The sequence below is a fragment of the Sceloporus occidentalis genome, unplaced genomic scaffold (assembly GCF_023333645.1).
Source record: "Sceloporus occidentalis isolate IW3139 unplaced genomic scaffold, rSceOcc1.0.p SCAF_17, whole genome shotgun sequence".
In the NCBI taxonomy this organism is placed as follows: domain Eukaryota; kingdom Metazoa; phylum Chordata; class Lepidosauria; order Squamata; family Phrynosomatidae; genus Sceloporus; species Sceloporus occidentalis.
This window is the reverse complement of record NW_028316997.1, coordinates 3,266,098-3,285,071: the sequence shown is the minus strand read 5'-3', so window position 1 is coordinate 3,285,071 and position 18,974 is coordinate 3,266,098. Positions and strand designations below refer to the sequence as shown.

Here is an 18,974-nt window from a genome sequence, read left to right as displayed (position 1 = left end):
CCAAGTGTGGTAGTATGACTTGGAAGTCACATTGTAGGACCTATATATCTTTGACCTCAGCCAAGCAAACTAAATATGCCGATTAAACCTATGCATTGTTTATAGCTAGCATATGAGCAAGCTGGTGGAATTCCATACCACCTAGCTTTGAGACATATAGAAAGCTTTTTTTCCCCAAGCAAAAGCAATTTCACCATATATCTATTTGGCAGCAATATTTTATTCCACTTATTGTGCAAATGAAAAATGCCAACATTCCGGGCAATCGTAAGCTCTGTAATTTAAGCAGTATACTTTAGTACTCTTTTCACATAGAAATTCTGACAATATAAAAATACAAAAATAATTATTACTATTTACATTTTAAATTACAAACAATACTCATCTGAACAAGACAAAGAACTAAAGCGAGTAGAAAAATGTGTACATGAATGGATTTTCCATGCAGGTAACTTCAGATATCCCATACAACTTTATGTTGATAGCTGTTGCAGCTATATTTCATACACAATTAAACAGTCTTTTTTGTAGAAAGGTATATGAGGTAGTACGTGGTGTGGTTTCACAAAAAGAACATATTGCTTTGTGTCCAACTCCTAGCAATGAAATGCAGAAGTCCTGTAACCTTCCAAAGACTGTTTTGGGAATAATAATCCAGTTTCATCAGGAAGGATCATGTTTTGTTCATCTCTGTTAACTGTCCCTGGCTTTATGTCCAATGAGGTATTCTGAGATGAAAACTGGTAGACCATTGGTTGTACATATCCTGGAAATGAATCGAGCTGGGGTTTCCACAACGATTTCCCAAACGTTCCTGCACAAAACAAACAAACAAAAAAAAAGATTCAGTGGAAAAGAACCCAAAACTTTTAGGTCTTTTTTTTTTTTTAATCTTGTTGGAGTAAATGCTGTAACGTTTGTAAAAGGATTTAATGACTCATTTTACCCACTATGTATAGTTTGAATTCCCAAATAGTGAATACACTAATATGTATATATAAACTTTGGCAACTCACATGCAATCTTTTAAAAAGTTTATTTGCGTGTCATTTACAAAATAGAACACTAAATAGGTAAATTTTATAATAACTAGATCATAATGACTAGCGGTACTTACCCATATATGAACTGAACGCCATGGTGTTTGCCTGCTCAGAGGTATTTTTCTGGCCACACAGGCAAGTATCTGAATCTGGTTTTATTTGAACATCTTCATTCTGACTGCACATTGCGCCAACAAATCTATCGCCCAACAGATGCAGTCCATGACATCTGTTCTTGTTGAAAGAATCTTCATGTCGCTGCGCATAGTCTGAGTCGTATGCATTTGTACTTGGAGCTCTTTGATCCACGGTATAGCCTTTAAATCAAAGATTCATTAAGTCAAATAAACCTCATTTCAAATGAAACAAATTTTTTTACAGAAATCACTTAGTTGTACAGTCACTTACCAGAATGATAGGCTTCACATGGGTCACAATCATAAACATTTCCTTTTACATATAAAGGTCCAGGTGCCCCCATGTAGTGAAATAATAGTGGATCTGATGCAGCATCCAAATCAGTCTCACTTCCATTATCCAAATGGCAGACTCCTACAAAAACAGACAAATAGATGACCCACAGATTTTTAGATGGCGAGAAAAAAGTTTCATCTACTCAATTAAAAATACTCCTTAAATGATATTCTAGACATAACATGGAAACAAAGGTTTACTGGTTCACAAACACCTTGCCTAAGCAATATGGGGGGGGGGTCATCTTTTGTTCCATGACGAATATACGAATGTAAATCAAGGCCTGTGAGCACACAGGCTTTGTAAACTTTTTGCATTCCCTTATAGCATCTATCAAGTGATAGTAAAGATATTAAATTCATTTATTTAAAAACGTCTATCACATTAAACAATGACGTGAATAATTACATTTATAGCAGAAACCTAAACAAATGCAAAAATCCATACCATTTCCATCTCGTTGCTGTAAGAAATAACTGCTCGATGATATGAATTGATGGCTTCCATTTTCGGAAGTAACATAACAATCTTGTCTTTCAGCCAGCGTTCCTTGAGAAGATAAATAGCTTGGGGTGTCCACAGGTAGGTTGGTCTCATCTGCAAGAAAAAAAAAATCATTAGAAATTATGAGAAATAAATCAATGACAATAATGAAATTAAGATTCATTTTAGATTAAACTTCTATGAGAAAAGTAAACTTTCATAGTATTTAAATGCTTTGCTGTCACATTATTTGGGCTAGTCACTATATCACTATTTTATTCAAATCTGTAAAAATACTGGCACTCAAAGGAATCCAACGTGTTGCAGGTCAGGTACAAAGTTGTTAGAACAAGATTTTATTTTTTCTAGGCTAGACTTTGGCTTACTCACCTGTGTTAGTAACACTGCAATCCTCATTTTTTCTTCTTGTGTGGTATATAATGACCACCCACACGAGGGAGGTTCCCACCACACAGCAAACCACTGCTATGATCACAACGCCAACTGTAGCCCATCCATCATCCTCTGACGGTGTGGCATTCGCAGGAGAATCACATGTTGGGTTAGGAATAACAGACAGATGGATATTCCCTCTTTCTGTTCCAAGTATATTGGACATTTCACATGTATATTTTCCTGCATCATCAAAGTCTGTATCCACAATGATAAGAAGCTGATTTCCAGCTGCAAAAAAGTGCCTCTCTGTTATAACTAATGGACTATTGTCCTTTGTCCAGTTCACTTTTGGTACAGGGCTTCCACCAGCGATGCATTGTAACACTGTAGTTTCCCCTTTTGAAACAGTTCTGTCCACTAATGGACGCACGAAAGATGGAGTTTCTGAAATGTTAGAAATATACATATTGTAAGCATAGGCATTACATGTGCCTTTACAGAAGATACGTCTCATGCATATTTCTACTACCCTAAGGTCTAAAGCAAGGCTTGCGTACGCTATGATATCAAACCAAGTATTGTGTAAGCTGTTGCATTTAGAATAATACTAAAACTGTAAAATGTAGATGTTTTCACAACGCAAATTACACTTACAAGGTCTAAAAGACTACACTGGATCTGTGATTCTAAGAGCCAGGTCAAACTATACTATTAATTCCCTGACTTATCAAATTAGGCAGAGCAAGTTTTAAAACAAAACAAAACTTTAAAATATAAAAATGCCAGAAAGTTAAAAGAAGTTATTTTAGTCGTCCAACAAAGACACAGCCTAGAGAAATTCCACCAAGCCCTGTAAATCTGGGAAGAATATTACAGCATAATAAGGATTCTCACCTAGTACAGTCAACGTAGCATTAGCTGAAATGCTACCTGCACTGTTCTGAGCAGTACAACTGTATACACCGGTGTCACCAATTTTAACATTCACAATAAAAAATACGTCATCCTCTGGCATCACATGCATTCTGCGCTCACGAGCCGCTGGAAAGTCAGTTCCACCGTTTTTTTGCCATGCTATCTGTGGTACTGGGTGGCCAACTGCAGCACATTCTAATCGAGCAGTTGAGCCAGCACGAATGGTGAGATCTATTGGGGTCTTTGTGAATGACGGAAGCACTGGATAAAAAAAAAAAAAAAAAGAAAAAATTAGAAAAAAATAATTGTAAACAAGTAAACCTTCTGCTATTACGTTTATTAGCTTTGCATTGCAAATGACTGAACAACATATTACAAATACAAATGATGCTTATGCCTGAAGACTTCTACACTAACATGAAAAAGAATAGAAAAAAAAAAAATACATACTATTCACTGTAAGCTTGGCTTTGACGGAGTATGAAGTACCAAAATGGTTGGAAATGACACACTGATATTTTCCTTCACTGGTAAACTCCACATTCTGAAGCTTCAAAATTGTAGTGTACTCCATCACCTCTCCACCTTGCGTCCTCATGTGAGCGTAGTTTTCAATATCAGCATCATTCAAAAGCTCATTGTCTTTTTTCCATGCAAAGGACATTGGGGAATCGCTACTACTGGCTGCTGAGCAGATAAAAGTCACATTGGAACCTTTAATTGCAGACTGAGTTTCTGGCTGCACGGTGATCTGGGGTTTTGGAAAATCATCTATGGATTGGAAAAAAAAAACCAAGGTCAGAAACAAACAACTTTAAGAAATGACGACAAATCAAAGACAAAAAAAAAAATACAATTTAACGTTGGGAAATTTGATAAGTAAAAACAAAATAAGAAAATGTAAACCGCACACAAACATGAAACCTGTCTAATTCAGTAAATTTAATATAGATCTGTTTCTGGTTGGTATATTTAGATTGATACAGTGCGCATTTCTTAAAGTAAGACAAGCAGGTTTAAATTTACCATTGGCACAGTCCTATACCACAGTTAAGACTCTACAACTTTTGGGTTTGCTAGTGATACTGCCAATGTCACCACAGTTAAACTGCAAAATATTGCAATTTTTGGTAATATGATAAAGCTAACCACCAAACACAAGGGAAACAAAGAAAAAAAAAAAGCATATCTAGACTGATGTTCATTATATAAAAAACAGTTTTATATAGTGCCCAATCGAAGTAGTTTGAAATACAACCAGTTGATTTGGTCATCATTAAAACATGGATCTTCAAAACTTACCACAAACAAACCCCTCGAGGCTGACAGAGAAGATACTCCTGCCCTTGAGTCCCTGTGGATGCGCACAGCTTGCATTCACAAATGGCTGAAAGTTATTTTCTGCCAACCACTGAGGAAGCCATTTCAATTGACAATCGCACAAAAGACTTGAAGTGTTCAAATGTCTGTTGAAAGCAGTACAAAAAACCTTGTATTAGTTAAGTATCAAGACTTCTGAGAAAAGGTATTTGGAAGTTTACAGTATCAGACAAAAAAAAAATCTATACATAATTTTAGAAAATCGTGACCAGGAAACCTTCTATTTATTCTCACTGATAGCATTCTCTTCCAGATAATAGTGCTGCTTATGTAAATTGAAAATGGTCCCTTGGCCCCGGCTTTCTTCCATTCAACATAGTAACAAATTGGTCTTAATACAACAAAGCTCTGCCAGAGGAAATAACAATTACCTCTGGTATGGAGATTCCCATAATGACACGATGAAAAGGTGTGGGAACAAATTTAATGGTAGGTACCAAGGTATGGATAGAGGATAACATCAGATAAATAGAATTTTTGGCAGGGACACGTCATATGACATAAAAGCATGACCTAATAGACCGATGGAACAAAGTGAAAAGGGTTTAATGCCCATGATATATAAAGCAATTACAAATTGCTAAGATTTAATTAGCATACTAGAGGGTACAGTTAATTTCTTATGGAAGAGAATCTTATTTGTGCACCTTACCAACATAAATGCCAATGTGTATTATAAAAAAAAAAAAAAAAGTCATGAGGAAAGCCACCTACACTCTCTTATTAAAGTATCACAATAATTGGGTATACTTACAGCTTATGAAGCTTTTTCATTTGAGAAAATGCATTTCCCTGCATTGATACAATAGCGTTGTTACTCAGGTCTCTGCAAAGTTAAATCATTTTTTTTAAAAGTTAGTAACGCTGGAGACATCACTCAGTTTTATAGATATTACAAAAATATTTACTATTAAATTATTCTCATCATTTGTAGTAATGAAAGCAATAAAAGAAATCTGTGTTTAAAATGAGCAGAGAAAGCTTGCCAAAAATATTCTTGAAAGTTTGTCATGTATTAAGGAAATATTTAATAAGCCAATGTAATTTGATGGTGTATTATATCATGCTGTTACAAATAGCAATAATTCTAAGCAAAACCAATTACTTACAAGTACTCAAGTCCATCCAGCCAAGAAAATGCCTTTTTGGTGATCGACCTTATCCTATTACTTTGAAGCATCCTAAAAAATAAATAAATAAAATTCCAATAAACAATTTAATTACTGGTTGAATGCTTAATTCTGTACACATGCATCTGACTACTACTACTCTACTTACAATTTTTTAAGCCTTTCAAGTCCAGAAAAGGCACCATTCATGTCTTCAATTGTCCATGAAATTTCATTATATTTGAGATCCCTGTTTAATACATAAACATTTATGTCAGATTAAACACACAAATTTAATAAATGAATATGAGTTTTCCTGAATAGCCCTTCTGACTTTTAAATGCATGGCTATACTTGCATAACTTGGGGCCATGATAACAACTAACACTCAGTCTTATATCTGCCCTTTGATGACCCTTTATGAATAGGACATCCTCTGGTTTTAAACCCTGGGGGAAGGAACCATGCTCCTCACATTTGTATTTAGAACTTTCATGAACCCATCCCATCCCCCCCCTCTATCTTTTGGCACTACTATAAATTACCAAAGAGAATAGAGGAACAGAGGTTTATCAGGTTAAACTTGATACTGTGATACTATTCTACAGAGTAATTGAAGACAACTGCTCAGCATGAAACAAAACAAAACAAAACCAGGAAAAACAAAAAACTTACAATATGCTAAGGCTGGAAAGTCCGTGAAAAGCACCATCAGCAATATAACTAATCTGGTTGTTTCCTATTAGTAGCTGACCAAGCAGACTCAAACCCATAAAACTGGACTCTTCTAATCTTGTCAGCTGATTGTAGGTTAAATCTCTGTAAATTAAAAAAATATGTTAATACAAGTACTTTTGTGAAATTAAAAAAACAACATTCCAAAAGTCCACTTTTAGACCATTAATTCTTAAAAAAAGCAACAACAAATCACGATAATCAACAATGCACATAAAGATTATCTTTTTTTTTCTCTTATTCTAAAAGTTGTCACCCTGGTAACAGAGTAATAAAAACGTTACAAAGTTCTGTGGTAAGAAACTCGTGTTTTGGCATGAATCATTCAAGTAAGAACTGGAACTAAATAAAAGCAACTTACAGCTCACTAAGTTTTTGGCAAAACTCCCAGGCATCAGGGCTGATCTTGTTGATGGCATTCTGGCCAAGATGGAGGTGCTTCAACATAAGCAAACCATACAACCACCCTCTACTAATCTCTGTGAGGTTGTTATGGTCCAGCTGCCTACACACACACAAAAAAAAAAAAAAAAAAGTCAAAACATCTCGAATATTTTAATAAAAGCAATCACAGATATTTATTGATTACAACAATTACAAGTATAATAAAAATAAAAGATGATATAAAACATACAGATACATGTATCAATCATGATAAATTTGCTTTGACAGATGCGTGAATGTCATGTGCATTTGCCAAACTAGACACGTTAGCAAATTCCTAAAATTACGGCCCTATTCCCCCCTGCCCCCATTTTTTTTTTTTTTTTTTTTTTTTAAGACATGGTCACTAGTAAATAGGTCTTTAAGTCAAGCATGAGACCGTTTCTGTTTTAAAGAACTAAGTGATCGAGCTGCATGACAGCATGCTGACCTGCTCTAGAAAGCAAACCCTAAGAAAAATTCTAAATTCTTTCCAAAATGAAATAAACTTACAGGACTTCCATATTACTTAGGCCCCAGAAAGCTCCATCCATTAGCCTTGTGATTCCATTCCTCTGAATAGCCAAAGATTTCAGGGCACTGAGGCCTTGGAATGCTAGCCCATCAATACTCCGCATCCGGTTCCGATTTAGCTCTCTGTGGGTGGGTAAAGTAATATAATATATTTTAGTAACGTTATTTAAACATTTTTTTTTTTTTTTTAAAGCAACATTTGTGAAGTTGTTAATGTACATGAATTAAAATCTGAGAGAGATGCTGGAAGCAGCTCTGCCTTGCTCATAAACTAACTTTGCCCCAAGGACTACAGTAAAATTATGTATTCATAGCAGTAACAAGTATCACTTACAGGTGTTGTAAATTAGACAGCTTGAACATCTTTGGAGGTATATGGCTGATACGGTTCTTATTGAGTTTCAAGACTTGTAATGTAGGAGATAAATTATCAAATGTGCCAGACTCCATGGATTTAATGAGATTTCTGTTTATATACCTGACAATGAAAGAAAGAAAAGTTTACTCACAAAGTAGGCGCTATATAAATATATAAAGAACATTTCGCATATCAAAAACGTGCCTTACTGGCAATAGTGCACCACGTTAAAAATTACTTACAAGTATTTGAGCTTAAGTGCAGGGAACGAAGCCGTTTTTAGCTCAGTAATAAGATTGTTACTCAAATCCAGGGTTTCTAAGGATTGGTACGGCTTCAAGTGCTCAGGCAGAATTACATCAATCTTGTTGTTTGTTCTGAAAAACAAAAAACAACCATTTAATGAGCAAACGAACGCGTGCTTGTTCTTGTTTCAACCAATACGGGCTGAAATGCCAAAGTACACATCACAAGGTCTGGAAGGTATGGTCTACTTAATGTGATATTAACCTCAAGAAAAATAAGTTAGCCTTGAACAAATAGATAAAACGTACAACGTCTTCTGTTATGTTTTTGGCAAGTCCAAATACATTTATCCTGCCTGCGTAAATGAAAATAAAGGAGATCTTCTTTATTAGCATGTGGATAAGGCATAGTTCCAGTACATTAGAAAGAGAAAAAACACTGTTTTTAAAAGCCTTGAATTCTGCTTCATGAATCACCCCATGTGTTGTTTTTTGTTTACTTATGTTGCCTAAAATCTCTATTTTTAGAAAAATATAATTATAGCATCATCTGACAAATGTTGCAGGTGCTGTTTTAAGCGACAAGGCACAAACACTGGTTTATTAAAAACATAATTACTTACAAAATGGTAAAACCATAAATCACTCGTGTGCTAAAGTACCCTTAAGCAGTGTGGCCTTTTACAGCAGCAGCCAGCAATTTCCTGTACTGCACACCCTCTAAACTGCAGCCTAAATGTGCTCGGTGAGATTTCAGACAAGTATACAGTGACGCCTTTGTGTACAGCTTTTCATAAAAAAACAGCCATTTCTCTTAGCTAAATGGATAATGGGTGCTCTATTACATAACATTAATATGACATAATGTCCCCCAAGAAAATGAAAATGCTAACTTTTTTTTTTTCTCTATGAAAGCAAAGATATCTTTTAGAAGATTCTTCAATATAATTCCAGTCCCTAACAAAACGTATCTATGACATTGAGACCCCATTTGAGTTCCAATAACGTAACATCCAAAACCTATTTTGTGTACACAAAAAGACAATAAGATATTCTACAAAAATGAGCTTATGGCAGTAACCTCTAAGCCAACAAAGTTTATAAAAATGTATGTTTATATATGTAACCTTCTTCCGTCATTAAAAAAAATGTAAATGACTAAGTCATAATTTAGATTACGCCCCCCTATAATATAAATCAGAAAATTACTAATACATAAAGAGAGTGTCTGCGTGATAAATTGCTTTTTTTCTAAGTTAATAAAGACTTGCTTATTTCTTGACATGCGTTTTTTTTTTTTTTTTTTAGAAGTTATGTGCACCTGGCTCGTTAGGGTTGAGCAACTTGATTTAAAACCCTCCTAGTAGCACTATATAATGTTTTGTCTGTAACTGGTTAGGAGAAAAGACTGCGTGGAATGTGCTGGGTTTCTGCTGCAGGATACTACCAGACAGAAGTAAATTGTGTAGCTTCAACGGTGCAAAAAAAGCTACATAAAAATGATAGCTCAGCAGCTGCTACCTGCTGTTTCAAAACATACTGTCCCAACCAAAACTATTTAATAAGACAGAAGTACCAAGTATTACAGGTTCCGTTCCTTTTGCTAAAAGCTACAAGATTCAGTGGAATCAGCGACCTTTCTCCTTTTTTGCCCCAAAAGACTGCTTCTGTACCATGCATATAATTACTAGTTTAGAGATTTCAAACAACCATTAGGAATATAATTTAGCAAACTGTGCAGTAACTAGAAAAAGTACAGTTACTAATTAGATTCACCTTTACAATGAACACAGCTTGTCAGAGAAACCATACGCAAGGAACATAATAGATTTCTTTGGTATCACTTTGGTTAGAGCCAACAGGTAAATCATCCTTAATGCAAAAAGTAGTCCCATCGTGTAAAAATCCCATATAACGATCTTTGTACTACTTTCTAATGTATGCTAAGCAAAAGAAAAAACTAATCTACATTTAAAAGCAAACAGAATCCTTTAAGTATATATTCACTTGTCAATAACAGTTATATTTCTTTTGCAGAGATTAATTTGTGACCAATATCAATTCAATCTAACAACTGTACTGCACTTCGCATATATTTTGATCAATGTTTGGCCAGTTTATAAATATACAAAAAAGGCAGGGAAATCATCAGTGTCTTGAAAAAACAACTTTATAGAATAGAATGCAAGATGAAAAGGTACTTACAGTGATAATAGAGTTATATTTGCAGACAGAGGACCTAGATCAGGGATGATTCTTAGCTCATTACGATTTAGTCGCCTGTTTCAAAGAAGAAAAAAAATGAAGTTAAATATTGAAAATAAAAAAAATAATTACATTTACATTTAGGATTTGCGTTGATATAATTGTGAAAGAAATAAAACTTACAGTTCTCGCAGATTGTGGAGTTGGCTCAAGGAGCTGGCTTTGATTGAAGATAGTTTATTATGGCTCAAGTCCCTAAAATAAAAAAAAGACATGGTCATTTACTATTCCTGAGAAAGAAAACATGTTCAAATTATATTATGTATTGTATCCAAACAAAGTAATGGGTATAAGGGCATACTAGACTACAATATAACATTGTTAATGTAAAAAGGGTATATTCTTGCCACACCTGCTGGATTTTTTGCAAGGGCCAGAATGACACACAATGATTGGTTAGAATGTTATTTGTGCAAATCTTACACTTCAAGGAACCAATGCCTAAACAAGTAATAGCAAGGGACCAAATGTAGCCAAGAGGTACAAAGTATGACGTTACTGAACTACAACTCCAATGATTCATTGGGACAGCATGGACATCCAATGTCCTTTAATTGTACAGTAGTGAGACCTTTAATTTAATTATAAAACTTTCCCACATGCCATACAGAGACTGCGCTAGATATTGTGTGTGTGTGTGCGTGTGTGCGTGTATTAAAAGTCACAAAGTTCCATAGCAAGATCATATTCCAAGATCATATTCCTTTGATGTACACAGCATTGCTTTATAATACACCCAAGATCACTAGCTTTCGAAAGGACTGCAAAGAAGGATTTTTTCACTGTATCCATAATCGAGATGCTGTAGAACTGGTTGCTAAATAATCTTGCCGGACAGCATGGTTTGTTGTTAGGAACAACTATGTATGCCATAAGAATATATGTTTCTCAAGCACCCATAACATAAGCCTCTTGATTTCTTGACTTGCTTTTTCAGTATCAGGTTACAAGACTAATGTCATGTGACCTGTAGAAGCTGTGAAGTCTACTACTTGCTTGTGCAACAAGGTAAAATGCTGCATTCTTTGCCATTTAAAAGCAAGTATGTTAGGAACAAAGGCACACAATAAAACACATTTACACATCAGCATCGTTTTAATTCTCATCATACCACTAAACAACAAAAGCTTTTCTGGCCCTCTAGTCTTACCATAGTACAAACAGCATACGGTTAAAGTTACCTGTTCAGTACCTTCAGCGCTCAGAGGAAAACGCATTGCATTTGTATTGCAGAGGCAGGCAAGATACAATACTAATTTCTTCCGATCTATACGTTTACTAGCAAATCCACCGGCAATATACATATTATACTTACTGCAGGAGGTACAAGTAACAAAAGAAAACAGAAAACAAACTTGCTACAAATTTCCTCTAAAAGCATGAATATATAGTTATTAATTGTCCTCTCTCAAACTAACATTATATCTTTGGATATATGGTAATATGCTAATTGCACAGCCACAGGTAATGTGTATGCTTTAAAAGGGAAGAGAAAAAATATAAAAACAGTCAACAATTATGCATAGCAATGACTTTTTATTGCAAGCTTGCGAGCAGGGCTCTCTCCACCTAATGTATTAGTTTGTCACCTAATGTATTCTAGTCTTGTCACACCCCTTAAATATATGTATTGTATTAAGCGCTGCATAAATTGTTGGCGCTATATAAATAAAAGATACTAATAAAATAGTAATAATGAGCACTACAGTATATTGTTTACTAGTATAGCATAGTGCTGCAAAAGTTGTCCTTAATAAGCATTAACAATATATATTTTTTTATGTTCTATCCTTAAATGCCCAATATTTGTTAGATGCTCCACTATAGAATGTACTTCGTTATCCAAAAAAGCATAATAAATGAGGAAACCATGCTATACAGATTGCTTAAATGCATTAGCTGTAAACCTAATAGCTTTCAAGGGCCCACTGTTTGTTTTTATTCACTGGAACAACAGAGGTGTGCTGACAGTCACACTATGTTAAGCACTAAAGATTTATTGAGATGCTATCTACAGGTCAAGGGAGCACTCAAGACCATGCAAAAGGAATGAATGGTGTATGTTACACAGCTTTGTTGCAGTCCTGGATCCAACATGGTCTTGGTCACTATGAAAACATTTTGCAACGGCCAGTTAAATCTCTTTGCATTGGCACTATTAGTAGTGATAGTTTCCTATAGGAGCCAACAAACGATTGGCTTAATTTACACAAGCAATAAAAGCCTTACTCCAGGGTGTACACACGTTGCCTTGAGAAATTACAGCACACGCGCCAAACTCCTTCACACAGTGTAGATTCAGTATTAAAAAATGTACAGGAGTTCACATTCACTGTGTCTGAAAGAAGAGATCCTACCACTACATTCAGACCCTTATTAATTAACTCTTTTGTGTTCAAAGTTCTCAGTATGGTTAATCAGATAAAGCCCACTACAAGTATTGTTAACACAGAAATAATGCCGTAAACATTAAAAAGCAAAAGGAATATCGCACTAAACATAAAAGTTATCAATGTAAAGACATCATTAGGGCAAAAATACTTAACACTGAATAAAGCTTGCATGAGATAGCCCTATTGTACACAGTTGGTTACTTAATCATTACATAGCAGCGTATAATCTGAACATGTCTAATAATGCACTGTGTTAGGGAAGCAGATATTCAAAAGCATATAACTCCAGATGCAAATACACTGTAACAAAATACCTATAAAGTATATATTATTATTTTTGTTTAAAAAAAAAAAAAAAAATTTGGTTCAAATTAAAATGTCCCTTAACTAATACTCCTAAAACATGACTTGCATTTTATTAGGTAGTTTGCATTAATAATGAAGTTGCTACATTGATTTGGTCATTCTGTAACATGCTCTCTCAATATTTCTCTAATCCCCAGAGAATGAGAAAGTACAAGCATGGAAATTTAATTTTAACTAAACCAGAAACCCAATTTCAAAATAAGTGTTTAAACTGATTGCATTAAGGAGAGAGGGGAACGCAGAAAATAGTTGAAACCATTAGATACAAACTTTCCAGGCTATGTGGAGAAGAAAAGAAAAAAGAGATGGATGTTTCAACCCTTTGCAATGGCAAAATATCACAGCATGTAAGCTCTGCGATCAACAATGTATATATTACATTAGTGAACTCAAGTCTTACTGTCTTGACACACAAAGGCTGATGCTGGAAAATGACTTAAGTTACCCATGCCTTGTTCTTGATCACCACAGTGGAGCCAGACACTTTCACTCCAAGCATAACCCCCCATGCATCTGGAATCTATCAATTCGGCCACAAGCATAACAACATGCATTATACATCAAGCAGACTTGGGCATTTTTAACACTGAAGAAATAAAACTGCATTTTGTATGATACTTTAGCAAAACCACACACAGAAGGAATGCTCAGCCGTATAAAATAAAGGCTATATGTTATTTGAAAATTCCAACAAACAGCAGTGAAAAACGGTAGAAACCAAAAAGCAGATCACCCAAGGCGAGTCAATATGAGAATATATAAGAAAAAATTCTTGACGGTATGAGTTGACTGCAAACGACTGTTGCTCTCAAAGAACAACATTTAGGGAAAACCAACTCAGATCCAGAAACACAAACAATATACTGCATTGGCAAGAGATAAATCCACAAGTTACAAAAAAACCTACATTTTATGAAAATAATTACTTTAACAGTCCATGAAATGTTTTAGGCTGAAACTAGTTTTCCCAAAATTGTATTTAGCTGTTACATAGTTTAGAGGGGAAAAAAATTATCCCTTAAGCAAAACCATTTTGAAATCTAAAATACCTGCTACACAAGTAATTTTTCTATCCAGTACCAAACACCACATGAGTTTTATTAAAGAGCTTTGAGATGTGTCTTTTCTAAAAGCAAGATTTGGGATACATGGGATCACATCTGAGAATATAGGCTTACTGGTGTCTCACTATGCTGTTGGCTTGCGAAACACAATCCTAAGAAACTGCAGTGTTAAAATATTCATTATATTGGTTTAGGCAAAAAGATTGAGGTTTTACTTTAAAAAAATATAATAAGTTACCAGAATCTATTAACACTTATTTCCAGGCTGAAATGAACCATGTTAGTTCAAACAACCTAACCACATGCGTTACTAACACCTACCAATATGTAGTCCCAAGATTTTAGGGCCAAATGTCACAGATGTTAATTGAGTAAACACAGTAGGGTTTCTGTCTTGAATTCACAGTTTGTTTACACAGATGCAGCTCTCCTCAGTGAATGTGAGGAATGTTAACTTGAAAAGAACAGAAATAATTCTATACTTCGAAGAAATCTGTTTATTTAATACAAAAAAAAGTGTCTATGCAGCTTAATAAATTGCTATCATGTTTGTGAATCTCACCCAATAAACAACATTTAGAGGAACAAAGGACATTTTAGTCTTCACCCACCTATATTTCAAGAAATTTATATTATATATATATATATATATATATATATATATATATATATATATATATATATATATATATATATACACACACACACACACACACACACACACACACACTACTCACTCGCAATATAAAAAGTTGTAATAGTATTAAACAAGGAATGCATTTTAGATTTTAAAAAGGAAAAGGTTCTGATTTTCCTATTGCTTTATCACAGAAAGCAATGTACCCCTGAAATACTCAATTCCATATGTTGTCAACAGATATTCACTCATGAATAAGTCAGCATGACCACCAGATGAGGTAATTGAAAAGAATTAGCCACAACTAATTGAAAGCCTTCCTGCATAGTTTAACTTTAAACCTTTTCGCTATATTTGGTAAATGCAATAAAAAGGAGTAAAATGTAGATTCGCTAAGACAAATGTAAATTTAAGAAGTCTAAAGAAACTGGACTGCTGAATATAAGAAAACTACATTTTAAACACTGAATCAAACTAAAGAACCCAGGTCAATTATTAAATAACTCATGCTTTTATATATATTTAATTTTTTTTTATTTTTTTTTGGGGGGGGTGTTTGAAAGTGAGAGTAGCAATATTTTAGCAAACCTGAACTTTTTTTGAAATCTTATTTTAAAAACGTATTTTTAAATTAATGAAGGCTTTAATCAAAATAATATTATAATATTATATAACGCTATAAGTCCAAGGTAGAAGGCTTGAAAAGGTTGCTGCCTCTGATCCACACATTGAGCAATTGTCGAACCTCTTCTTAACAGGGTCCCTTAAACTAGTGATACCTGTACTCAGATTGCCATAGTCCCATTCTAAGCAACCTTATGATGTCATATCCCAGTGCTCAGCACAAGGTTTTGTAGCATGAGAAACAGGAACTAGGTAAGGCACTTGGGGGACGATGCAAATGAAATCCTGATTACCACAATTTTGGTAGCCATTTTTAGCTTATGGTATCTTCCAATTTAATTAATGCAACTCAGGTTCTCACGACTTTTTTTTTTTCCAGGTATTGTTCCCTCATTAAAAAAAAATACTTCTGAAAGGGAGAAAAACAAAAACCGTGCTGGAGTTTGAAAACATTTGTAACTTTTTAAATATAAAAGTGAACAGAGAAAACACAGCTGATATTTAAATAACTCAAAGGTCCATTTAATTGTTTAAAACTGATTGTGTTCCACTGGAGGAAAAACATAAATCTGAAATGGTGCATTCCAGACACGGAGCTCTCTATAGAGTAAAACTAGGTAACTGCACCCTCCCCCACACAAAGTAAGGCATGCGGGCTCTAAAGAAATCAGAAGGTGATCCAGTAACAACATAAAATGTCTATTGAAGGGCTCGCAACATAAAACATTCAATAAAAGCCACACTCAATTGGCATAAACCTGATTGCCTAATATTTGATCACTGAAAAGTGCGATGATGACCTCATAGTTTGCTGTGTGAAGTAAAAACATTGTTATATCCATAAGATTCCAGGAACAAATTATAAGGGGGCCGTATGAAAGTTATTCATTGTAAAATATATAAAACGCTATATACATATATTATGCGATTAATGAGCAAAATCATGTCAAGACACATGATATGCATCTGGTCCCAAAGAACTTGGACATCAATTGAAGTTACCCAAAACTATGTATGGTAACAACATTTTACAACACATTCTATGTTCTAATGTGAAGCATTGAGGTCTGAACAAGATGTCTTGTTGATTCCACATCTTTTCAATATCTTAAAACAATGCCTATCCATTAAATTCTGTTTACCTTTTTTGCAGAGCATAACAAAGCTAGATCCTGCTGTGCTAATGAGGGAAACCCTCTTTGTTACCCAGCACACTCAATGTGGTCACATAATTAAGAGGGCCAGAAGAAGTGTATAGAGATTTAAATTAAAGTGATCTGCAATTGAATTGTGTGCTCTTCTTCCCAAACTAACCTGCTGAGCGCTAAAGGAGTAAGAAAGGCCCCCGCCACACAAGAAAGGGGTAAAACAAAAGTCAGATTTAAGGGTGAGAAGTAATAGTTTGGTGTCACAGTAAAGCCTGATAAAGTACAATACCCAACTTCATTTACAGGTCTCTTTGATTAAACAATGCACTGCTGTGAATTGTAATCATCCCAGTAATCATGGGGTAATGAGTGAAATAAATAGTACACATTAACTTCCTTAAAAGCTGATGTGACGAATACACAAACTTAATTATGTATCTTTACGCTGTCATGAACACTGTCTACCAAACCTATTCCACCTACCCAACCTATTAAATAGGCTGGAAATTGAAAAAATAAAACGGATACAGACAAAAACAAACCATTTTAGGAGGTTAAAATGCAGTTATATTCTTCCATTACTATGCTACATACTTTGACATTTAAAACTATAACATGTTTAATCTGTGGCATGTTGCTTATATAAAATGTGTCATCTAGATAACATACAGTAAAAAGGGAAAGAAACACCATAATCTGAGAATTATATATCTTAAAATACTAAAAATAATCCTCAAGAAAGAATGGCTCAACTGGTACTGCATCATTTAATAGGTGAGGCACACTAAAGGAATGGATTTAGAGCTCACTGATTTAACTATACATTATAGGGGGCCAGCCAATCTCCTATGGCAGTAGAATCTTATTTGGGACGGGCCTTTATAATGGACGTGAAGTTAAGAACTGAAACAACTTTTAGAGGACAAACCTATAGTATGTTCTAATTCACTGCAAATCCCAGTGAGGGCTACAGAAATCACAACTGGACTCCAGATCCCAGCAAGGCCTGCCACATGCCTTCTGATTTCATTAAGCTGATGCAGAACCACAAAAGTCCATAACAAAGAAAAAACAATTTGAAACAAAAAAAAAAAGTTTCCAACAAGTTCATCAAAACAAAATAAAAATCACTACTGCAAAATATTTACTCAAAGCACACGTGAAAATAGTAAAAAAAAATTACAACAATGTATCATGTATTAAAACGGCCTTCTAATCGTTTATAGTGCCCCGTTTGCCCAGATCAAATACTTGGGCTGCAACTCCTATAACCCTTAGCCACGTCGTTTCCCTGGCAGACAGATACTTACAGCTGCACAAGCCATCCCGGGAGGTTCTCCGGTACGTGCTCCAGGTCCCCACGGCTGCAGTCCAATAGATCCCCGAGGCAACGACAGTGAACCGGGCAGGGATCTGTCCTCATACCTTCCACCAAGCCCGTAACTCCCAGTACAACCGGGACAAGCAGCAGAAGTAGCATTCCCAAAGACGGCCGGCCGCACCGCGACATTTACTAAACGTGGATCACCTTAATCCCTTAGCGCAGCCAAATTCCAGGGAGGGAAGGGAGGGAAAGCACCAGAAGCGTAAACTCCAGATCTACCAGCACACCCTGCCTGATCCAAATCGGACCCCTCGCATGCCTCTCACTGCTGGGAGCGCAGCACAAACCGCATGAACCGAAAGTTTCTGAAACATGCAGCCAACAAGATAAACCGTGTGAGTCCGGTGAGCAAACTTCGCCCCCCTCGCGTTCCCCCGGCTGGGAAGAGAGAAAAGAAAATAGGAAGGGTGCTGGGATCTGCCGTGATTGGCTGCAGCAACCCCCCTCACGTGACCAAAACAAGTACTGTGGCTTGGCTTGGGGGATGGTGATCTAGAAAGCCGAGAAAGCAATGAGAGGAGATTTACAGTACTCCACCTAACACCTCTCAATCACAAGATTACACACTTTGCTGATAACCGCTGATTAGATTGCACTTACTCTTTGCTAGAAGTGTCCATAGATGGGGGAGGGGTGAGCGCTGGCAAACTAAGATTTTGCTTTCCCCCTCTCTTGAATTTGGAAAGTGTGATAGGAAATAGAAGATGTGTCTTCTGTGTTGCTGCTAGGATTAGATGCATTGTATTTAAATTGTTTTATATTGTTTCCCTTGTGAAAATTTTTATCACGTAAAGAACATTATTATTATTATTATTTATTATTTCTTTGTTAAAACAGATACGTATACAGGTACAACAGGGGCCGATGACCCTGTGAGATTCCAGTCTAGCCTTGTGACACTTTACTACAAAGTTCCTGGCAAGATTGGTAGTCTTATGACGGCCCTGCTTGTGAGCTTACACTCTAAAAGTGCATTCATTTCCTACTTAATACTGGGT

The 18,974-nt window shown here is 35.4% G+C and overlaps 1 protein-coding gene across 1 annotated transcript; it reads right to left on the bottom strand.

Moving 5' to 3' along the window:
* Window positions 1-596: 596 nt before the first annotated feature.
* On the bottom strand, window positions 597-18,015 carry LOC149302749 (leucine-rich repeats and immunoglobulin-like domains protein 3). Its single transcript, XM_089481963.1, has 19 exons — window positions 17,903-18,015; window positions 10,484-10,555; window positions 10,301-10,375; window positions 8,093-8,227; window positions 7,827-7,970; window positions 7,472-7,615; window positions 6,897-7,040; window positions 6,476-6,619; window positions 5,970-6,050; window positions 5,801-5,872; window positions 5,446-5,517; window positions 4,614-4,777; window positions 3,762-4,082; window positions 3,291-3,572; window positions 2,391-2,840; window positions 1,965-2,114; window positions 1,452-1,595; window positions 1,118-1,360; window positions 597-814 (listed from the first exon to the last, which is right to left on the bottom strand). The coding sequence occupies exons 1-19, from the start codon at window positions 18,013-18,015 to the stop codon at window positions 597-599; spliced, it is 3,168 nt and encodes a 1,055-aa protein (XP_089338089.1).
* Window positions 18,016-18,974: the final 959 nt, after the last annotated feature.